General features: G+C 47.0%; 1 protein-coding gene across 1 annotated transcript in view; it reads left to right on the top strand.

Moving 5' to 3' along the window:
- LOC110508097 (glutamate receptor ionotropic, kainate 1) overlaps positions 1–22,959 on the top strand; it is a 121,274-nt gene that overhangs the window by 79,155 nt on the left and 19,160 nt on the right. The window contains exons 9-10 of the mRNA XM_036965396.1: positions 18,375–18,482; positions 21,639–21,752. Coding sequence (XP_036821291.1) covers positions 18,375–18,482; positions 21,639–21,752 — 222 coding nt within the window. The remainder of the gene's footprint in view (positions 1–18,374; positions 18,483–21,638; positions 21,753–22,959) is intronic.

Below are 22,959 nucleotides of genomic sequence, written 5' to 3' on the forward strand. Positions count from 1 at the left end.
ATCCTAACTGACCTAAGACAGGGAATGTTTACTAGGATTAAATGTCAGGAATTGTGAAAAACTGAGTTAAATGTGTTTGGCTAAGGTGTATGTAAACTTCCGACTTCAACTGTAGATGGATTTAGCAACATGCAAGAGACTATCGTTTAGTTATAGGAATTGGCTATCAACAAAGGAATAAGAACTGTCTATCAAAGGCAGATATTTAATCACATAGGGTAAATTAATGGATTCACATACAAGGCACGAAGCTTAAGTTACAAAGCATGAATAAACATTACAAGGCATTACTAATCTAGGTATGATCAGAGAATGAGAGAGACACAAAGAATCCATGGCTTGTGCCATGGCCCATAGCTCTTCGGGGAGAGAGAGAGGCAAAGTCTTCTCATGCTGTTTTGACTCAATTTGGCATGAGGGTCTGCTATACAAATGAATGGAAAACTGTGTTGGGGAAAAACATGCAACATTCCAAAATTCATGTACACAAATAACAATTGTGACGTTAAAATTGGCAAAAAAATTGGCAAATTTTTTCCACAAGGCCGTGGGGTGAGGCAGGGATGCAGCTTAAGCACCACTTTCTTCAAGTCAAGATGAATTGGTGAGGGCACTTGTCACGGTTGTGTGGAGAGATGGACCAAGGCGCAGCGTTCCACATAATTTATTAACCTCTTGCGACGACCAATCCCGTATCCGGGAGCGTAATCATAGCCTCCAATGCATTAGCATAACGCAGCGGACATAAATACCCCTAGAAACTTTTCCTATTCATGAAAATCGCAAATGAAATGAAATAAATATATTCAAACACAAGCTTAGCCTTCTGTTAACAACACTGTCATCTCAGATTTTCAAAATATGCGTTACAGCCAACGCTAGACAAGCATTTCTATAAGTTTATCATGGCATAATGCTATGCTAGGCTCTGCAGGCAGCAGGCAACATTTTCACGAAAATAAGAAAAGCAACCAAATGAAATAATTTCCCTTTGAAGAACTTCGGATGCTTTCACTCAGGAGACTCCGAGATAGATAGCAAATGTAACTTTTTTCCAAAAATATTATTTTTGTAGGCGAAATAGCTCCTGTTTCTTCATCATGCTTGGCTGAGAAATCGACCGGAAAATGCTGCAACTATAATGCCAAACTTTTTTCAAAATTTGCTCCATAATATCGACAGAAACACGGCAAACGTTGTTTAGGATCCATCCTCAAGGTGTTTTTAACATATATATTCGATAATATATCCGTCGAGGCAATTGGTTTCTCATAAGAAGTGATTGGAAAAATGGCTACCTCAGTATTTTACGCGAGATTTTCTGCGGGAGATGTGACCACATGCTATATATGGTCCCTTACGGCCATTCTTCAATGGAAATGCCTAAAACGACGTCACAATGCTGTAGACACCTTGGGGAATACGTGGAAAACGTAAGCTAATTCATAGCTCATTCACAGCCATATAAGGAGTCATTGGCATGAGGCGGTTTCAAAAAATGCGGCACTTCCTGGTTGGAATTTTATTATTTTCATGACAAAATATCTCGTTTAAAACGGGAATGTTTTTCAACCCAAATTTTTAATAGCGCCCCCTAATGTATAACTGGTTAAGTGAAACTTACAATCAACAAAAAAAGAAACATTTGTAACTCAAAACAAGATCCCACAAAACAGTGGGGAAATGGCTACCTAAATATGATCCCCAATCAGAGACAACGATAAACAGCTGCCTCTGATTGGGAACCATACCAGTCCAACATAGAACTAAACAACCTAGATAGGAACACCCCCCCCCCCCCCCCCCCCCTCTTAGTCACACCCCGACCTAACCAAAATAGAGAATAAAAAAAGGCTCTCTATGGTCAAGGCGTGACAAGCACTAGAACCGTCTGCAGCATCCGGCCTCACCCTACTAGAATCTGAAGGCTTAGGCTCATGTTTTTAGTTGGATAGGTTTCTCGATTTTTATGCATTCTTCATCAAACCAGTTGTCATTTTTGTTAATGTTCTTACGTTTTCTGCTTTAAATGTTTAGATTTGATAGGGAAGCTGAGAGGTTAAATATACTATTTAGGTTTCTCTACTGCCAAGTTTACACCTTTACTATTACTGTGAATTTTTTTTTCCAGGAAGTTGTCTAATAAGAGTTGAATTTGTTGTTGCCTAATTGTTTTTTTGTTTTTTACACTTCTTCCCATCTATAGCATTTCTTAATATTATTCAGTTCCTTTGGTTTTGATGCTTCATTATTGAGTTTTGCTCTGTTCAGGTAAACTGTGATTTTGCTGTGATCTGATAGGGGTGTCAGTGGGCTGACTGTGAACGCTCTGAGAGAGTCTGGGTTGAGGTCAGTGATAAAGTAGTCTACGGTGCTTCTGCCAAGAGATGAGCTATAGGTGTATCTACCGTAGGAGTCCCCTTCTGGTAGTTGATTCTAAGATTTGTATTTGATCAGACAGGAAGACAGACGGACAGACAGGAAGACAGACGGACAGACAGACGGACAGACAGACGGACAGACAGACGGACAGACAGACGGACAGACAGACGGACAGACGGGCAGACAGACGGACAGACGGACAGACGGACAGACGGACAGACGGACGGACGGACGGACGGACAGACGGACAGACGGACGGACGGACGGACAGATAGACGGACGGACAGGAAGATGGACAGATAGACGGACGGACAGGAAGATGGACAGATAGACGGACAGACGCACGGGCAGACGCACGGACAGAAGGACGGACAGAAGGATGGACAGAAGGACAGACACTCTTGATCAAATCATATCACATTTATTTATAAAGCCATTTTTACATTAGCAGATGTCTCAAAATGCTTGTACAGAAACCCAGCCTAAAACCCCAAACAGCAAGCAAAGAAGATGTAGAAGAACGGTGGCTATGAAAAACTCTCTATAAAGGCAGGAACCTAGGAAGTAACCTAGAGAGGAACCAGGCTCTGAGGGGTGGCCAGTCCTCTTCTGGCTGTCCCCGAGTGGAGAATAAAACAGTACATGACCATTTTAAGGCCCAGTCATTCTTCAGGGTGTTCAAACGTTCATATATGACCAGCAGGGTCGAAAACAAAAAGCCCGAGACAAGGTAGCACGTCCGGTGAACAGGTCAGGGTTCCATAGCCACAAGCAAAACAGCAGAAACTGGATCAGCAGCATGACCAGGTGGACTGAGGACAGCCAGGAGTCACAGTCCTGAGGCATGGTCCTAGGGCTCAGGTCCTCCGGGAGGCGAGGGGAGAGAGAGAGAGAGAGAGAGAGATTGGAGAATTAGGAGGGAGTATAGGACAGAGAAGACAGGAGAATTTCACCAGATAGGGCAGACTGACCCTAGCCCCCTTGCTCATAGACTATTGCAGCATATGCTGAGACGGGGGGGGGATGTGGCCCCGTCTGCTGATACCCCCTGACAGGGCTAACCGGACAGGGCCAACCAGGTAGGATATACTAACTACACCCACTTTGCCAAAGCACAGCCCCCACGCCACTTGAGGGATATCAACAGACCACCAACGTACTACCCTGAAACAAGGCTATGTATAGCCCACAAATATTTCCTCCACCGCACAAGCCCGAGTGGGCGCAAAACTGGACAGGAAGGTCACCTCAGTGACTCAACCCACTCAAGTCAAGTATAGCGAAAAAATCCTGGCACGACGTGATTCACCACTCCTAGGGATGGCATGGAGGAGCATTTGCAAGCCAGTGTCTCAGCCCACGTAATATGGTCAGAGGCAGAGAATCCCAATGGAGAGGGGGACCAGCCAGATAGAGAAAGCACTAAATACATGGCCAGAGTGGGTAGCCGAAGAGTTAGAGCATTGCAGTCTAATCTAGAAGTGACAAAAGCATGGATGAGTTTTTCTGCATCATTTTTGGACAAAAAAGCTTTTCAGATTTTTTGCAATGTTACGGAGATGTATAAAAGCTGCCCTTGAAGTATTCTTGATAGGTTCGTTAAAAGAGAGATCAGGGTCCAGAGTAACGCCGGGGTCCTTCACAGTTTTATTTGAGACAACTGTACAACCATGTGTTAGATCAAACAGCAGATCTCTTTGTTTCTTGGGACCTAGAACTAACATCTCTGTTTTTTCCCGAAATTAAGAGTCAAACGTTTGCCGCCATCCACTTCCTTATGTCTGAAACACAGGCTTCCAGGGAGGGCAATTTTGGGGCTTCACCGTGTTTCATCGAAATATACAGCTGTGTGTCGTCCGCATAGCATTGAAAGTTGACATTGTGTTTCTGAATGACATCACCAAGAAGTAGAATATATAGTAAAAACAATAGTGGTCCTAAAACGGAACCTTGAGGAACTCCAAAACTTAAAATGGATTAGTCAGAGGACAAATCATCCACAGAGACAAACTGATATCTTTCTGACAGGTAAGATCTAAACTAGGCAAGAAATTGTCAGTGTAAACTAGGCAAGAAGTTGTCTATGTAGACCAATTAGGGTTTCCAATCTCTCCAAGTAATGTGGTGATCGATGGTGTCAAAGGCGGCACTAAGGTCTAGGAGGACAGATGCAGAGCCTTGGTCTGATGCCTTTAAAAGGTAATTTACCACCTTCACCAGTGCAGTCTCAGTACTGATGGGGTCTGAAACCAGACTGGAGCATTTCGTATGCATTATTTGTCTTCAGGAAGGCAGTGAGTTGCCGTGCAACAGCTTTTTCTAAAATGTTTGTAAGAGGAATGGGAGATTCGATATAGGCCGATAGTTAAAAAAAAATTAAAAAAAATCTGGGTCAAGGTTCGGCTTTTTCAGGATTTATTACTGACACTGTCTCAATGGTGATAGCTGAGCTGACTACACTGACTGTGCTAGTGGCAGACTCCACTAAGCTGGCAGGCTGGCAAACCTGCCTGCTGCCTGACCTGCAGCTGCTACAGACCGCCCTTGGCTTCTACAGACCGCCCTCGGCTGCTACAGACCGCCCTCGGGTTGCTGCAGACCGCCCTCGGCTGCTACAGACCGCCCTCGGCTGCTACAGACCGCCCTCGGCTGCTACAGACCGCCCTCGGGTTGCTACAGACTGCCCTTGGCTGCTACAGACCGCCCTCAGCTGCTACAGACCGCCCTCGGCTGCTACAGACCGCCCTCGGCTGCTACAGACCGCCCTCGGCTGCTGCAGACCGCCCTCGGCTGCTGCAGACCGCCCTCGGCTGCTACAGACCGCCCTCGGCTGCTACAGACCGCCCTCGGCTGCTACAGACCGCCCTCGGCTGCTACAGACCGCCCTCGGCTGCTACAGACCGCCCTCGGCTGCTACAGACCGCCCTCGGGTTGCTACAGACCGTGCTCGGGTTGCTACAGACTGCCTTCGGCTGCTACAGACCGCCCTCGGCTGCTGCAGACCGCCCTCAGCTTCGGGAGACGCACTTACCTCTCTTTCTGATGTCCTTCCCCATCTAAATTACTCTGAATTCGTTATTTTAGGAGATTTGAACTGGGACATGCTTACATCTGTATCTGACTCTTTTTAAAGAACTGTTTGACTCTCTGAATCTCGCTCTATTAATTAATGTGCCTACAAGACCGAATCCCAGCGCACCAAACAAATGAACACTATTGGACATTATGCTAACGAATACCCCTCACAAATACACATCGACTGGGATATTCTGTAATGACGTCAGTGATCGCTGTGCAAAAGCTTGTGATGGAAATACCAAAAAATGACCAAAACCAAACCCTGTTATATTTTTAAAAGACATTTTAGACAGTTTGATGAACAAGCGTTCTTACATGATCTGTACCATAAAATAGACAGAATCTGATTCCCGATGTTGACACTGCCTGGGACTATTTTTATGTGGAATGTGTGTCCATTTGTGATAAGCATGCCGCTGTGAATAAATTTACAATCAGTGGAAGGAACAATGCCTGGTTTTCAGATAACTTGGCAGAATGAATTAGAAACAGAAATATCTATTGGGCTCAAGCTAGACATACAAATGCTCCTGTTTACTGGGCCTCCTTCAGAGCGCTAAGAAACAAATGCCCAGGATTGATCAGGAAGTCCACATCAGTCAGATGACTATTTAGATGCAGTCACAGAGAACCTAAACAACCCTACCATGTTCTGGAAGCCAATCAGATCAGTGTCAGGTTCTAATGTCTCCTCCTTCCTGACCATTTAATAACGGATTCTAATGAAGTGAAGGATTAAGCCCATATTGTTGGGGTTTTTAACAAGCACTTCATATCTGTTGGTTCAGTTTGTTGATAATGGTGGGGCCCAGGCCTCTAATGTCAGCTCTGTTACAGTCAACTATGATACAGGCCCTCATGTCAACCATTTGAACTTTGAGCCTGTTTCTTATGCTGAGGTCTATAAAGAACTAAAGGCTACAGACACTAAAAAGTCTGCAGGTCCAGACAACCTGGACCCCCCTACCTCTTAAATATAGCAGCTGGTATTATCACAGAACCTGTGGCTCACATTTTCAACTTGAGTCTCTTGACCAATTCTATACCCAGCATTTGGAAATCAGCTTATGTCCACCCACTGCTAAAAGGTGGAGATCCCTCAGATGCTAAGAACTATCGTCCTATCTCTAAACTCCCTATCCTAGCCAAAGTCTATGAATCCCTAGTGAACTCACAGTTAAAACACTTCCTAATTGAAAATAATATACTGAGCGAGTTTCAGTCTGGCTTTAGATCGGGGCACAGCACCACAACTGCAGCTATGGCAGTGGCACATGACATCATTAATGCACTTGATTAAAAAGGCAACGTTGTGCTGCTGTGTTTGTGTATTTATCCAAAGGTCTTTGATTCAGTTGACCATGAATTGTTGCTAGCTAGTCTCAGTAACATTGGTCTCAGCGAAGGGCCAGTAAATTGGTTTAGGAACTAATCTTTCTGACAGAACACAATGTGTTATATACTGACAATCACAAGTCTAGCTGTCTAGAGATTAATAAAGGTGTGCCCCAGGGTTCCATTTTAGCTCCTGTGTTGTTCTCAATGATTTGGGAAATGGGATGCAACCAGCAAAGTTCCATCTATATGCAGATGATACAGTTCTATATTCATGTGCTCCTTCTCTGGTTCAGGCTGTTGAAGAGCTGCAGACTGCTTTTCAGTCACTGCAGGCCTCCCTTTATGGTCTCAAACTGGTCTTGGATGTATAAACAACTAAGTTCATGACCTTTTACCAGAGCTAGAACTCTGCCAGAGAACTTTAGCATTGTCACATCTGATGGCTTATCCATTGGAAAAGTGTCATCCTACAAATACCAAGGTATGTGGTTGGATGACAAGTTGTCCTTTAAAGTTCATGTGGATAATCTTGTGACAAAACTTCAATTGAAATTGGGTTTTTATTTTCATAATAAGGTTTCCCGCTTATGACTAAAAAGAAGGTTGTTCAGGCCACTTTTCTCTCTGTTATTGATTATGGTGACTTCTTGTATATGGATGCAACCTCCTCTGTCTGACAGAGACTTGACTCTGTTTATCATGCAGCCTCCTCTGTCTTACAGAGACTGGACTCTGTTTATCATGCAGCCTCCTCTGTCTGACAGAGACTGGACTCTGTTTATCATGCAGCCTCCTCTGTCTGACAGAGACTGGACTCTGTTTATCATGCAGCCTCCTCTGTCTTACAGAGACTGGACTCTGTTTATCATGCAACCTCCTCTGTCTGACAGAGACTGGACTCTGTTTATCATGCAGCCTCTTCTGTCTTACAGAGACTGGACTCTGTTTATCATGCAGCCTCCTCTGTCTTACAGAGACTGGACTCTGTTTATCATGTATCCTCCTCTGTCTTACAGAGACTGGACTCTGTTTATCATGCAGCCTCCTCTGTCTGACAGAGACTGGACTCTGTTTATCATGCAGCCTCCTCTGTCTTACAGAGACTGGACTCTGTTTATCATGTATCCTCCTCTGTCTTACAGAGACTGGACTCTGCTTATCATGTAGCCTCCTCTGTCTTACAGAGACTGGACTCTGTTTATCATGCAGCCTCCTCTGTCTAACAGAGACTCTGTTTATCATGCATCCTCCTCCGTCTTACAGAGACTCTGTTTATCATGCATCCTCCTCCGTCTTACAGAGACTGGACTCTGTTTATCATGCAGCCTCCTCTGTCTGACAGAGACTCTGTTTATCATGCAGCCTCCTCTGTCTAACAGAGACTGGACTCTGTTTATCATGCATCCTTGAGCTTTATTACAAATTCCAAGTCACTCGCCCACTATTGCTTCTTGTACCAAATGGTAGGTTGGACCTCACTTTATATGCACAGAAATATACATGTGTATGTGTTCATCTACAAAGCCCTTTTGGGTAAACTCCCTCTTTACCTCCGTAGTCTGGTCTCCTTCCCCACCAGTAGGTAAACTCCCTCTTTACCTCTGTAGTCTGGTCTCCTTCACCACCAGCAGGTAAACTCCCTCTTTACCTCTGTAGTCTGGTCTCCTTCACCACCAGCAGGTAAACTCCCTCTTTACCTCTGTAGTCTGGTCTCCTTCCCCACCAACAGGTAAACTCCCTCTGTAGTCTGGTCTCCTTCACCACCAGCAGGTAAACTCCCTCTGTAGTCTGGTCTCCTTCACCACCAGCAGGTAAACTCCCTCTTTACCTCTGTAGTCTGGTCTCCTTCTCCACCAGTAGGTAAACTCCCTCTTTACCTCTGTAGTCTGGTCTCCTTCACCACCAGCAGGTAAACTCCCTCTTTACCTCTGTAGTCTGGTCTCCTTCACCACCAGTAGGTAAACTCCCTCTGTAGTCTGGTCTCCTTCCCCACCAGCAGGTAAACTCCCTCTTTACCTCTGTAGTCTGGTCTCCTTCTCCACCAGTAGGTAAACTCCCTCTTTACCTCTGTAGTCTGGTCTCCTTCACCACCAGCAGGTAAACTCCCTCTTTACCTCTGTAGTCTGGTCTCCTTCACCACCAGCAGGTAAACTCCCTCTTTACCTCTGTAGTCTGGTCTCCTTCTCCACCAGCAGGTAAACTCCCTCTTTACCTCTGTAGTCTGGTCTCCTTCACCACCAGCAGGTAAACTCCCTCTGTAGTCTGGTCTCCTTCCCCACCAGCAGGTAAACTCCCTCTGTAGTCTGGTCTCCTTCACCACCAGCAGGTAAACTCCCTCTGTAGTCTGGTCTCCTTCACCACCAGCAGGTAAACTCCCTCTTTACCTCTGTAGTCTGGTCTCCTTCACCACCAGCAGGTAAACTCCCTCTTTACCTCTGTAGTCTGGTCTCCTTCCCCACCAGCAGGTAAACTCCCTCTGTAGTCTGGTCTCCTTCCCCACCAACAGGTAAACTCCCTCTGTAGTCTGGTCTCCTTCACCACCAGCAGGTAAACTCCCTCTTTACCTCTGTAGTCTGGTCTCCTTCACCACCAGCAGGTAAACTCCCTCTTTACCTCTGTAGTCTGGTCTCCTTCCCCACCAGCAGGTAAACTCCCTCTTTACCTCTGTAGTCTGGTCTCCTTCACCACCAGCAGGTAAACTCCCTCTGTAGTCTGGTCTCCTTCACCACCAGCAGGTAAACTCCCTCTTTACCTCTGTAGTCTGGTCTCCTTCTCCACCAGTAGGTAAACTCCCTCTTTACCTCTGTAGTCTGGTCTCCTTCACCACTAGCAGGTAAACTCCCTCTTTACCTCTGTAGTCTGGTCTCCTTCACCACCAGCAGGTAAACTCCCTCTATACCCCTGTAGTCTGGTCTCCTTCACCACCAGCAGGTAAACTCCCTCTTTACCTCTGTAGTCTGGTCTCCTTCACCACCAGCAGGTAAACTCCCTCTGTAGTCTGGTCTCCTTCACCACCAGCAGGTAAACTCCCTCTTTACCTCTGTAGTCTGGTCTCCTTCACCACCAGCAGGTAAACTCCCTCTGTAGTCTGGTCTCCTTCACCACCAGCAGGTAAACACCCTCTTTACCTCTGTAGTCTGGTCTCACCACCAGCAGGTAAACTCCCTCTTTACCTCTGTAGTCTGGTCTCCTTCACCACCAGCAGGTAAACTCCCTCTTTACCTCTGTAGTCTGGTCTCCTTCCCCACCAGCAGGTAAACTCCCTCTGTAGTCTGGTCTCCTTCACCACCAGCAGGTAAACTCCCTCTGTAGTCTGGTCTCCTTCACCACCAGCAGGTAAACTCCCTCTGTAGTCTGGTCTCCTTCCCCACCAACAGGTAAACTCCCTCTGTAGTCTGGTCTCCTTCCCCACCAGCAGGTAAACTCCCTCTGTAGTCTGGTCTCCTTCCCCACCAGCAGGTAAACTCCCTCTGTAGTCTGGTCTCCTTCCCCACCAGCAGGTAAACTCCCTCTTTACCTCTGTAGTCTGGTCTCCTTCACCACCAGCAGGTAAACTCCCTCTGTAGTCTGGTCTCCTTCACCACCAGCAGGTAAACTCCCTCTTTACCTCTGTAGTCTGGTCTCCTTCACCACCAGCAGGTAAACTCTCTCTTTACCTCTGTAGTCTGGTCTCCTTCACCACCAGCAGGTAAACTCCCTCTGTAGTCTGGTCTCCTTCCCCACCAGCAGGTAAACTCCCTCTTTACCTCTGTAGTCTGGTCTCCTTCACCACCAGCAGGTAAACTCCCTCTTTACCTCTGTAGTCTGGTCTCCTTCACCACCAGCAGGTAAACTCCCTCTTTACCTCTGTAGTCTGGTCTCCTTCCCCACCAGCAGGTAAACTCCCTCTGTAGTCTGGTCTCCTTCCCCACCAGTAGGTAAACTCCCTCTGTAGTCTGGTCTCCTTCCCCACCAGCAGGTAAACTCCCTCTTTACCTCTGTAGTCTGGTCTCCTTCACCACCAGCAGGTAAACACCCTCTTTACCTCTGTAGTCTGGTCTCCTTCACCACTAGCAGGTAAACTCCCTCTTTACCTCTGTAGTCTGGTCTCCTTCACCACTAGCAGGTAAACTCCCTCTTTACCTCTGTAGTCTGGTCTCCTTCACCACCAGCAGGTAAACTCCCTCTTTACCTCTGTAGTCTGGTCTCCTTCACCACCAGCAGGTAAACACCCTCTGTAGTCTGGTCTCCTTCACCACCAGCAGGTAAACTCCCTCTTTACCTCTGTAGTCTGGTCTCCTTCACCACCAGCAGGTAAACTCCCTCTTTACCTCTGTAGTCTGGTCTCCTTCACCACTAGCAGGTAAACTCCCTCTTTACCTCTGTAGTCTGGTCTCCTTCACCACCAGCAGGTAAACACCCTCTTTACCTCTGTAGTCTGGTCTCCTTCACCACCAGCAGGTAAACTCCCTCTTTACCTCTGTAGTCTGGTCTCCTTCACCACCAGCAGGTAAACTCCCTCTTTACCTCTGTAGTCTGGTCTCCTTCACCACCAGCAGGTAAACTCCCTCTGTAGTCTGGTCTCCTTCCCCACCAGCAGGTAAACTCCCTCTTTACCTCTGTAGTCTGGTCTCCTTCACCACCAGCAGGTAAACTCCCTCTTTACCCCTGTAGTCTGGTCTCCTTCACCACCAGTAGGTAAACTCCCTCTTTACCTCTGTAGTCTGGTCTCCTTCACCACCAGCAGGTAAACTCCCTCTGTAGTCTGGTCTCCTTCCCCACCAGCAGGTAAACTCCCTCTGTAGTCTGGTCTCCTTCCCCACCAGCAGGTAAACTCCCTCTTTACCTCTGTAGTCTGGTCTCCTTCACCACCAGCAGGTAAACTCCCTCTGTAGTCTGGTCTCCTTCACCACCAGCAGGTAAACTCCCTCTGTAGTCTGGTCTCCTTCACCACCAGCAGGTAAACTCCCTCTTTACCTCTGTAGTCTGGTCTCCTTCACCACCAGCAGGTAAACTCCCTCTGTAGTCTGGTCTCCTTCACCACCAGCAGGTAAACTCCCTCTGTAGTCTGGTCTCCTTCACCACCAGCAGGTAAACTCCCTCTTTACCTCTGTAGTCTGGTCTCCTTCACCACCAGCAGGTAAACTCCCTCTGTAGTCTGGTCTCCTTCACCACCAGCAGGTAAACACCCTCTTTACCTCTGTAGTCTGGTCTCACCACCAGCAGGTAAACTCCCTCTTTACCTCTGTAGTCTGGTCTCCTTCACCACCAGCAGGTAAACTCCCTCTTTACCTCTGTAGTCTGGTCTCATTCCCCACCAGCAGGTAAACTCCCTCTGTAGTCTGGTCTCCTTCACCACCAGCAGGTAAACTCCCTCTGTAGTCTGGTCTCCTTCACCACCAGCAGGTAAACTCCCTCTGTAGTCTGGTCTCCTTCCCCACCAACAGGTAAACTCCCTCTGTAGTCTGGTCTCCTTCCCCACCAGCAGGTAAACTCCCTCTGTAGTCTGGTCTCCTTCCCCACCAGCAGGTAAACTCCCTCTGTAGTCTGGTCTCCTTCCCCACCAGCAGGTAAACTCCCTCTTTACCTCTGTAGTCTGGTCTCCTTCACCACCAGCAGGTAAACTCCCTCTGTAGTCTGGTCTCCTTCACCACCAGCAGGTAAACTCCCTCTTTACCTCTGTAGTCTGGTCTCCTTCACCACCAGCAGGTAAACTCTCTCTTTACCTCTGTAGTCTGGTCTCCTTCACCACCAGCAGGTAAACTCCCGCTGTAGTCTGGTCTCCTTCCCCACCAGCAGGTAAACTCCCTCTTTACCTCTGTAGTCTGGTCTCCTTCACCACCAGCAGGTAAACTCCCTCTTTACCTCTGTAGTCTGGTCTCCTTCACCACCAGCAGGTAAACTCCCTCTTTACCTCTGTAGTCTGGTCTCCTTCCCCACCAGCAGGTAAACTCCCTCTGTAGTCTGGTCTCCTTCCCCACCAGTAGGTAAACTCCCTCTGTAGTCTGGACTCCTTCCCCACCAGCAGGTAAACTCCCTCTTTACCTCTGTAGTCTGGTCTCCTTCACCACCAGCAGGTAAACACCCTCTTTACCTCTGTAGTCTGGTCTCCTTCACCACCAGCAGGTAAACTCCCTCTTTCCCTCTGTAGTCTGGTCTCCTTCACCACTAGCAGGTAAACTCCCTCTTTACCTCTGTAGTCTGGTCTCCTTCACCACCAGCAGGTAAACTCCCTCTTTACCTCTGTAGTCTGGTCTCCTTCACCACCAGCAGGTAAACTCCCTCTTTCCCTCTGTAGTCTGGTCTCCTTCACCACTAGCAGGTAAACTCCCTCTTTACCTCTGTAGTCTGGTCTCCTTCACCAACAGCAGGTAAACTCCCTCTTTACCTCTGTAGTCTGGTCTCCTTCCCCACCAGCAGGTAAACTCCCTCTGTAGTCTGGTCTCCTTCCCCACCAGTAGGTAAACTCCCTCTGTAGTCTGGTCTCCTTCACCACCAGCAGGTAAACTCCCTCTGTAGTCTGGTCTCCTTCACCACCAGCAGGTAAACTCCCTCTTTACCTCTGTAGTCTGGTCTCCTTCACCACCAGCAGGTAAACTCCCTCTTTACCTCTGTAGTCTGGTCTCCTTCACCACCAGCAGGTAAACTCCCTCTTTACCTCTGTAGTCTGGTCTCCTTCACCACCAACAGGTAAACTCCCTCTGTAGTCTGGTCTCCTTCCCCACCAGCAGGTAAACTCCCTCTGTAGTCTGGTCTCCTTCACCACCAGCAGGTAAACTCCCTCTGTAGTCTGGTCTCCTTCACCACCAGCAGGTAAACTCCCTCTTTACCTCTGTAGTCTGGTCTCCTTCACCACTAGCAGGTAAAGTCCCTCTTTACCTCTGTAGTCTGGTCTCCTTCACCACCAGCAGGTAAACTCCCTCTTTACCTCTGTAGTCTGGTCTCCTTCACCACCAGCAGGTAAACTCCCTCTTTACCTCTGTAGTCTGGTCTCCTTCACCACCAGCAGGTAAACACCCTCTTTACCCCTGTAGTCTGGTCTCCTTCACCACCAGCAGGTAAACTCCCTCTTTACCTCTGTAGTCTGGTCTCCTTCACCACCAGCAGGTAAACTCCCTCTGTAGTCTGGTCTCCTTCACCACCAGCAGGTAAACTCCCTCTGTAGTCTGGTCTCCTTCCCCACCAGCAGGTAAACTCCCTCTTTACCTCTGTAGTCTGGTCTCCTTCACCACCAGCAGGTAAACTCCCTCTTTACCTCTGTAGTCTGGTCTCCTTCACCACCAGCAGGTAAACTCCCTCTTTACCTCTGTAGTCTGGTCTCCTTCACCACCAGTAGGTAAACTCCCTCTGTAGTCTGGTCTCCTTCCCCACCAGCAGGTAAACTCCCTCAGTAGTCTGGTCTCCTTCACCACCAGCAGGTAAACTCCCTCTTTACCTCTGTAGTCTGGTCTCCTTCACCACCAGCAGGTAAACTCCCTCTTTACCTCTGTAGTCTGGTCTCCTTCACCACTAGCAGGTAAACTCCCTCTTTACCTCTGTAGTCTGGTCTCCTTCACCACTAGCAGGTAAACTCCCTCTTTACCTCTGTAGTCTGGTCTCCTTCACCACCAGCAGGTAAACTCCCTCTTTACCTCTGTAGTCTGGTCTCCTTCACCACCAGCAGGTAAACTCCCTCTTTACCTCTGTAGTCTGGTCTCCTTCACCACTAGCAGGTAAACTCCCTCTTTACCTCTGTAGTCTGGTCTCCTTCACCACTAGCAGGTAAACTCCCTCTTTACCTCTGTAGTCTGGTCTCCTTCACCACCAGCAGGTAAACTCCCTCTTTACCTCTGTAGTCTGGTCTCCTTCACCACTAGCAGGTAAACTCCCTCTTTACCTCTGTAGTCTGGTCTCCTTCACCACCAGCAGGTAAACTCCCTCTGTAGTCTGGTCTCCTTCACCACCAGCAGGTAAACTCCCTCTTTACCTCTGTAGTCTGGTCTCCTTCACCACCAGCAGGTAAACTCCCTCTGTAGTCTGGTCTCCTTCACCACCAGCAGGTAAACTCCCTCTGTAGTCTGGTCTCCTTCACCACCAGCAGGTAAACTCCCTCTGTAGTCTGGTCTCCTTCACCACCAGCAGGTAAACTCCCTCTGTAGTCTGGTCTCCTTCACCCCCAGCAGGTAAACTCCCTCTTTACCTCTGTAGTCTGGTCTCCTTCACCACCAGCAGGTAAACTCCCTCTTTACCTCTGTAGTCTGGTCTCACCACCAGCAGTTACCATGTCTGCTAGGTGGTTGCTACTTAAAGTCCCCAGGACATTCACAGCATTAGGCATATGGAATAGTCTACAATCCATGCTTCATCTAGATATGTTAGTGCCCCTGAATTAATTAAACATTTTGATGGGAATGTTTTTTTTAAAGGCTGGATCATATTGTAGTGTTGTATGTTTTAATGATATGATGTATTGTTGTATGTTTTAATGATGTATTGTAGTGTTGTATGTTTTAATGATGTGATGTAGTGTTGTATGTTTTAATGATGTGATGTATGTTTTAGTGTTGCTGCCTTCTTGGCCAGGTCTCCCTTGAAAAAGAGACACTGGGTCTCAATGGGCTGTTCCCGGTCAATAAAAATTAAAAGAATAAGAAATCACTCTCCCTAACTGGGAGGGGGCCAGTGATAATACACGATGCCGACACATCTTTCGAGCTAATTTACATGCACTTGGTGACCTCTGACTGTTTCATCCTATCATCGTTGGTGCCGACGTGGATAACAATATCCCTATACTCTCTACACTCACCAGTTTTAGCTTTAGCCAGCACCATCTTCAGATTAGCCTTAACGTCGGTAGCCCAGCCCCCCTGGTAAACAGTGTATAATCGCTGTGGATGATTCTAATACTGCGGGTAATGGAGTCGCCAATGACTACGGGTTTTCAGTTTGTCAGAGCTTATGGTGGGAGGCTTCGGTGGCTCACACCACATAACGGGTGGGGGAGAGCCCAGAGAAGTCTCTCACTCCGACTCGATGCTAAATGGGGAGAACCGGTTGAAAGTTTCTGTCGGCTGAATGAGCAAAACCGGTTGAGCCGACAGCATTTCTTTCCGGAAGCCATGAGAAAATTGTCCAGCTGCGGGTACCGTGCGAGGGGATTTATACTACTATCTGTACTTACTGGTGGCACAGATGCTGTTTCATCCTTTCCTACACTTAAATTACCCTTGCCTAAAGATTGAGTTTGAAGCTGGGCTCACAACTCGGCTATCCTCACCATGAGGAAATAGTTCTCCTGTATATTAAGAGAACAGCGACTGCAATTAGAAGGCATAGTGGTAATGTTGTTTAATGGGGCGGCAGGTAGCCTAGTGGTTAGAAGAGGCAGGTAGCCTAGTGGTTAGAGGCAGGTAGCCTAGTGGTTAGAGGCAGGTAGCCTAGTGGTTAGAGGCAGGTAGCCTAGTGGTTAGAGGAGGCAGGTAGCCTAGTGGTTAGAGGCGGCAGGTAGCCTAGTGGTTAGAGGAGGCAGGTAGCCTAGTGGTTAGAGGAGGCAGGTAGCCTAGTGGTTAGAGGAGGCAGGTAGCCTAGTGGTTAGAGGAGGCAGGTAGCCTAGTGGTTAGAGGAGGCAGGTAGCCTAGTGGTTAGAGGAGGCAGGTAGCCTAGTGGTTAGAGGCGGCAGGTAGCCTAGTGGTTAGAGGCGGCAGGTAGCCTAGTGGTTAGAGGAGGCAGGTAGCCTAGTGGTTAGAGGAGGCAGGTAGCCTAGTGGTTAGAGGAGGCAGGTAGCCTAGTGGTTAGAGGAGGCAGGTAGCCTAGTGGTTAGAGGAGGCAGGTAGCCTAGTGGTTAGAGGAGGCAGGTAGCCTAGTGGTTAGAGGAGGCAGGTAGCCTAGTGGTTAGAGGAGGCAGGTAGCCTAGTGGTTAGAGGAGGCAGGTAGCCTAGTGGTTAGAGGAGGCAGGTAGCCTAGTGGTTAGAGGAGGCAGGTAGCCTAGTGGTTAGAGCGTTGGACTAGTAACCGAAAGGTTGCAAGATTGAATCCCCGAGCTGACAAGGTAAACATCTGTCGTTCTACCCCTTGAGCAAGGCAGTTAACCCACTGTTCCTAGGCCGTCATTGTAAATAAGAATTTGTTGTTAGCTGACTTGCCTAGTTAAATAAAGGTAAAATAAATTGTGCACAATTGCCATTGTAAGTCATTTATGAGTCACTGCAGTCCCTTTACAGTCACTGCAAACTGTGTACTAATCATACTAGTCGCAATACGTACTCTTTAGTCAAAACGAATGCAGTAAGTAACAAATAACAGCGTACTACTGAGAATGTGTCATCTACTGTGCGATTGCCATTGGTTAATTTTGGTACAGCGCGTCCCCCTCAGCTGATTATCAGCTATTGTCAAAACACGTGGGTTTCGGAAATACGATTTATCTTCCTCAATAGTGTGCAGAGAATTCTACTAGATGAAAAGCCTAAATGAGTAGGAAATACTGGCATTTAAAACCTACTACATTTTAGACATGTCACATACTATACAAATTAATTTTTTTCACATACCCAAAATGCCTACTATTCAGAACACAGAGACAGAGAGAGAGAGAGAGAGACAGAGAGAGAGACAGAGAGAGAGACAGAGAGAGAGACAGAGAGAGAGACAGAGAGAGAGACAGAGAGAGAGACAGAGAGAGAGACAGAGAGAGAGACAGAGAGAGAGACAGAGAGAGAGACAGAGAGAGAGACCGAGAGAGAGACCGAGAGAGAGGCAGAGAGAGAGGCAGAGAGAGAGGCAGAGAGAGAGGCAGAGAGAGAGGCAGAGAGAGAGGCAGAGAGAGAGGCAGAGAGAGAGGCAGAGAGAGAGGCAGAGAGAGAGGCAGAGAGAGAGGCAGAGAGAGAGGCAGAGAGAGAGGCAGAGAGAGAGACAGAGAGAGAGACCGAGACAGAGAGAGAGAGAGAGACAGCGACAGAGACAGAAAGAGAGGGAGACAGAGAGAGACAGAGAGAGAGAGAGAGAGAGAGACAGAGAGAGAGAGAGACAGAGAGAGACAGACACACAGGCAGAGAGAGAGCCAGAGAGAGAGAGCCAGAGAGAGAGAGACCGAGAGAGAGAGACCGAGAGAGAGAGACCGAGAGACAGAGAGAGAGAGACAGAGAGAGAGACAGAGAGAGAGTGACAGAGAGAGAGAGACAGAGAGAGAGACAGAGAGAGACAGACACACAGACAGAGAGAGAGAGAGACAGAGAGAGACAGACACAGACAGAGAGAGAGACAGAGAGAGAGACAGAGACAGATACCCTAACTTAGAGTGTGGTTCTGTACCTCCGTATCTTAGAGTGGTTCTGTATCTCTGTAACTTAGAGTCGTTCTGTATCTCTAACTTAGAGAGTGGTTCTGTATCTCTGTAACTTAGTGCTTCTGTATCTCTGTAACTTAGTGGTTCTGTATCTCTGTAACTTAGTGGTTCTGTATCTCTGTAACTTAGAGTGGTTCTGTACCTCTGTAATTTAGAGAGTGGTTCTGTACCTCTGTAATTTAGAGAGTGGTTCTGTACCTCTGTAAGGATAAATAAAAAGCAGGAATGAATTTGTAGTGCCTCTGTCTTTCTTTCTGCCTATCTTTCCCAGGCGACGTGGAACGGTTTGACAGGACAGATCATTATAAACAAGACAGACGGTTTGAGGAAAGACTTTGACCTGGACGTCATCAGTCTGAAGGAAGACGGCTTGGAGAAGGTGAGATGCAGCACCACGATGTATTACACACACGCACGCACACACACACACACACACGCATGAACACACACACACACACAAACACACACACACACACACACACACACATCACGGTTAGCTACAGGTCATGAGACCAAAGCACCATACGTAGGATAGGAGGGTATCACCACCACAACGTGTGTAATACAAATAGAAACGTCCACCAGTTTGACGGTTCCTGAAAAGGTTGATAAAATGATGTGTTTTTGCTTCCTTTCTTAACAAGACGATCGGGGGCAATAGCCACCTCAATAAAGTGTGGAAAAAGGTTTGTAGAGCGGCTGACTGGCTCTGGTCTGACCCTGTTGTCTGACCCTGTGGTCTGGCCCTGTTGTCTGACCCTGTGGTCTGGCCCTGTTGTCTGACCCTGTGGTCTGACCCTGTGGTCTGACCCTGTTGTTGACCCTGTGGTCTGACCCTCTTGTCGACCCTCTTGTTGACCCTGTTGTCGACCCTGTTGTTGACCCTGTGGTCTGTCCCTGTGGTCTGTCCCTGTGGTCTGATCCTGGGGTTGACCCTGTTGTTGACCCTGTTGTCTGACCCTCTTGTTGACCCTGTGGTCGACCTTGTTGTCGACCCTGTGGTCTGACCCTGTGGTCTGACCCTGGGGTTGACCCTGTTGTTGACCCTGTTGTTGATCTTGGGGTTAACCCCGTTGTTGATCTTGGGGTTAACCCCGTTGTTGACCCTCTTGTCTGACCCTGGGGTTGACCCTGTTGTTGACCCTGTGGTCTGACCCTGTGGTTGACTCCCTGACCTCCTTGTCTGACCTTCGTAGTGTTTTATTCTCTGAGTTATCCTACCCACTCCTACAGTCCTTATCTGAGTTATAATACCCACTCCTACAGTCCTTATCTGAGTTATAATACCCACTCCTACAGTCCTTATCTGAGTTATAATACCCACTCCTACAGTCCTTATCTGAGTTGTCCTACCCACTCCTACAGTCCTTATCTGAGTTATAATACCCACTCCTACAGTCCTTATCTGAGTTATAATACCCACTCCTGCAGTCCTTATCTGAGTTATAATACCCTCTCCTACAGTCCTTATCTGAGTTATAATACCCACTCATACAGTCCTTATCTGAGTTGTCCTACCCTCTCCTACAGTCCTTATCTGAGTTATCCTACCCTCTCCTACAGTCCTTATCTGACATCTGAAGTCCTTATGTACAGTATTTGATAAGCGTCCCATTGACACTGGGAGCTTGTCAACTTTGATGTTAAGACACATAGATTGGGGGAATGATTAACGTTTGACGACAGTGTGGGGTAAGATGTTGATCTTCTTATTGAGAAGACAGCGATGGATAGAGTACTGTGATGGTTAGAATACTGTGATGGGTAGAATACTGTGATGGGTAGAATACTGTGATGGGTAGAATACTGTGATGGGTAGAATACTGTGATGGGTAGAATACTGTGATGGGTAGAATACTGTGATGGATAGAATACTGTGATGGATAGAGTACTGTGATGGGTAGAATACTGTGATGGATAGAATACTGTGATGGGTAGAATACTGTGATGGGTAGAATACTGTGATGGGTAGAAGACAGTGATAGTTAGAATACTGTGATGGGTAGAATACTGTGATGGTTAGAAGACAGTGATAGTTAGAATACTGTGATGGGTAGAATACTGTGATGGTTAGAAGACAGTGATGGTTAGAAGACAGTGATGGTTAGAAGACAGTGATGGTTAGAAGACAGTGATGGTTAGAATACAGTGATGGTTAGAATACAGTGATGGTTAGAATACAGTGATGGATAGAGTACTGTGATGGTTAGAAGACAGTGATGGTTAGAATACAGTGATGGATAGAGTACTGTGATGGTTAGAAGACAGTGATAGTTAGAATACTGTGATGGTTAGAATACTGTGATGGTTAGAAGACAGTGATGGATAGAAGACAGTGATGGTTAGAAGACAGTGATGGTTAGAATACAGTGATGGATAGAGTACTGTGATGGTTAGAAGACAGTGATAGTTAGAATACTGTGATGGGTAGAATACTGTGATGGTTAGAAGACAGTGATGGATAGAAGACAGTGATGGTTAGAAGACAGTGATGGATAGAAGACAGTGATGGTTAGAAGACAGTGATGGTTAGAAGACAGTGATGGTTAGAAGACAGTGATGGATAGAAGACAGTGATGGTTAGAAGACAGTGATGGATAGAAGACAGTGATGGATAGAAGACAGTGATGGTTAGAAGACAGTGATGGATAGAAGACAGTGATGGTTAGAAGACAGTGATAGTTAGAATACTGTGATGGGTAGAATACTGTGATGGTTAGAAGACAGTGATGGATAGAAGACAGTGATGGTTAGAAGACAGTGATGGTTAGAAGACAGTGATGGTTAGAAGACAGTGATGGTTAGAAGACAGTGATGGATAGAAGACAGTGATGGATAGAAGACAGTGATGGTTAGAAGACAGTGATGGATAGAAGACAGTGATGGATAGAAGACAGTGATGGTTAGAAGACAGTGATGGATAGAAGACAGTGATGGGTAGAAGACAGTGATGGATAGAAGACAGTGATGGGTAGAAGACAGTGATGGGTAGAAGACAGTGATGGATAGAAGACAGTGATGGTTAGAAGACAGTGATGGTTAGAAGACAGTGATGGGTAGAAGACAGTGATGGGTAGAAGACAGTGATGGATAGAAGACAGTGATGGATAGAAGACAGTGATGGATAGAAGACAGTGATGGATAGAAGACAGTGATGGTTAGAAGACAGTGATGGATAGAAGACAGTGATGGTTAGAAGACAGTGATGGTTAGAAGACAGTGATGGATAGAAGACAGTGATGGATAGAAGACAGTGATGGATAGAAGACAGTGATGGTTAGAAGACAGTGATGGTTAGAAGACAGTGATGGTTAGAAGACAGTGATGGATAGAGTACTGTGATGGATAGAAGACAGTGATGGTTAGAAGACAGTGATGGTTAGAAGACAGTGATGGTTAGAAGACAGTGATGGTTAGAATACAGTGATGGATAGAAGACAGTGATGGTTAGAAGACAGTGATGGTTAGAAGACAGTGATGGTTAGAAGACAGTGATGGTTAGAATACAATGTTTTGGTGATTTACTCCTCTTCAGATTGGATTGTGGAACTCCAACAACGGCCTTAACCTTACCGAAAGTCTGAAGGATACGGGGACTAACATCACAGATTCCATGGCAAACAGGACTCTGGTCGTCACCACTATCCTGGTAAGTCAAGTCACGTCTCAGGGGTCACAACATACTTAAGAAGATTAAAAAAGACTAAAACAATATAAAAATTGAATTGAAACAACTGTGGAGCAAATAGTCCGCAGAAAATAGTCAAATAGTCACTGGGTTGTCCAATAGTCCAACTAGTCACTGGGTAGTCCAATAGTCCAACTAGTCACTGGGTAGTCCAATAGTCCAACTAGTCACTGGGTAGTCCAATAGTCCAACTAGTCACTGGGTAGTCCAATAGTCCAACTAGTCACTGGGTAGTCCAATAGTCCAACTAGTCACTGGGTAGTCCAATAGTCCAACTAGTCACTGGGTAGTCCAATAGTCCAACTAGTCACTGGGTAGTCCAATAGTCCAACTAGTCACTGGGTAGTCCAATAGTCCAACTAGTCACTGGGTAGTCCAATAGTCCAACTAGTCACTGGGTAGTCCAATAGTCCAACTAGTCACTGGGTTGTCCAATAGTCCAACTAGTCACTGGGTAGTCCAATAGTCCAACTAGTCCCTGGGTAGTCCAATAGTCCAACTAGTCACTGGGTTGTCCAATAGTCCAACTAGTCCCTGGGTAGTCCAATAGTCCAACTAGTCACTGGGTAGTCCAATAGTCCAACTAGTCACTGGGTTGTCCAATAGTCCAACTAGTCACTGGGTAGTCCAATAGTCCAACTAGTCCCTGGGTAGTCCAATAGTCCAACTAGTCACTGGGTTGTCCAATAGTCCAACTAGTCCCTGGGTAGTCCAATAGTCCAACTAGTCACTGGGTAGTCCAATAGTCCAACTAGTCACTGGGTTGTCCAATAGTCCAACTAGTCACTGGGTAGTCCAATAGTCCAACTAGTCACTGGGTTGTCCAATAGTCCAACTAGTCACTGGGTAGTCCAATAGTCCAACTAGTCACTGGGTAGTCCAATAGTCCAACTAGTCACTGGGTAGTCCAAAAGTCCAACTAGTCACTGGGTAGTCCAATAGTCCAACTAGTCACTGGGTAGTCCAATAGTCCAACTAGTCACTGGGTAGTCCAATAGTCCAACTAGTCACTGGGTAGTCCAATAGTCCAACTAGTCACTGGGTAGTCCAATAGTCCAACTAGTCACTGGGTAGTCCAATAGTCCAACTAGTCACTGGGTTGTCCAATAGTCCAACTAGTCACTGGGTAGTCCAATAGTCCAACTAGTCACTGGGTAGTCCAATAGTC

This window comes from Oncorhynchus mykiss, chromosome 27, assembly GCF_013265735.2.
Source record: "Oncorhynchus mykiss isolate Arlee chromosome 27, USDA_OmykA_1.1, whole genome shotgun sequence".
In the NCBI taxonomy this organism is placed as follows: domain Eukaryota; kingdom Metazoa; phylum Chordata; class Actinopteri; order Salmoniformes; family Salmonidae; genus Oncorhynchus; species Oncorhynchus mykiss.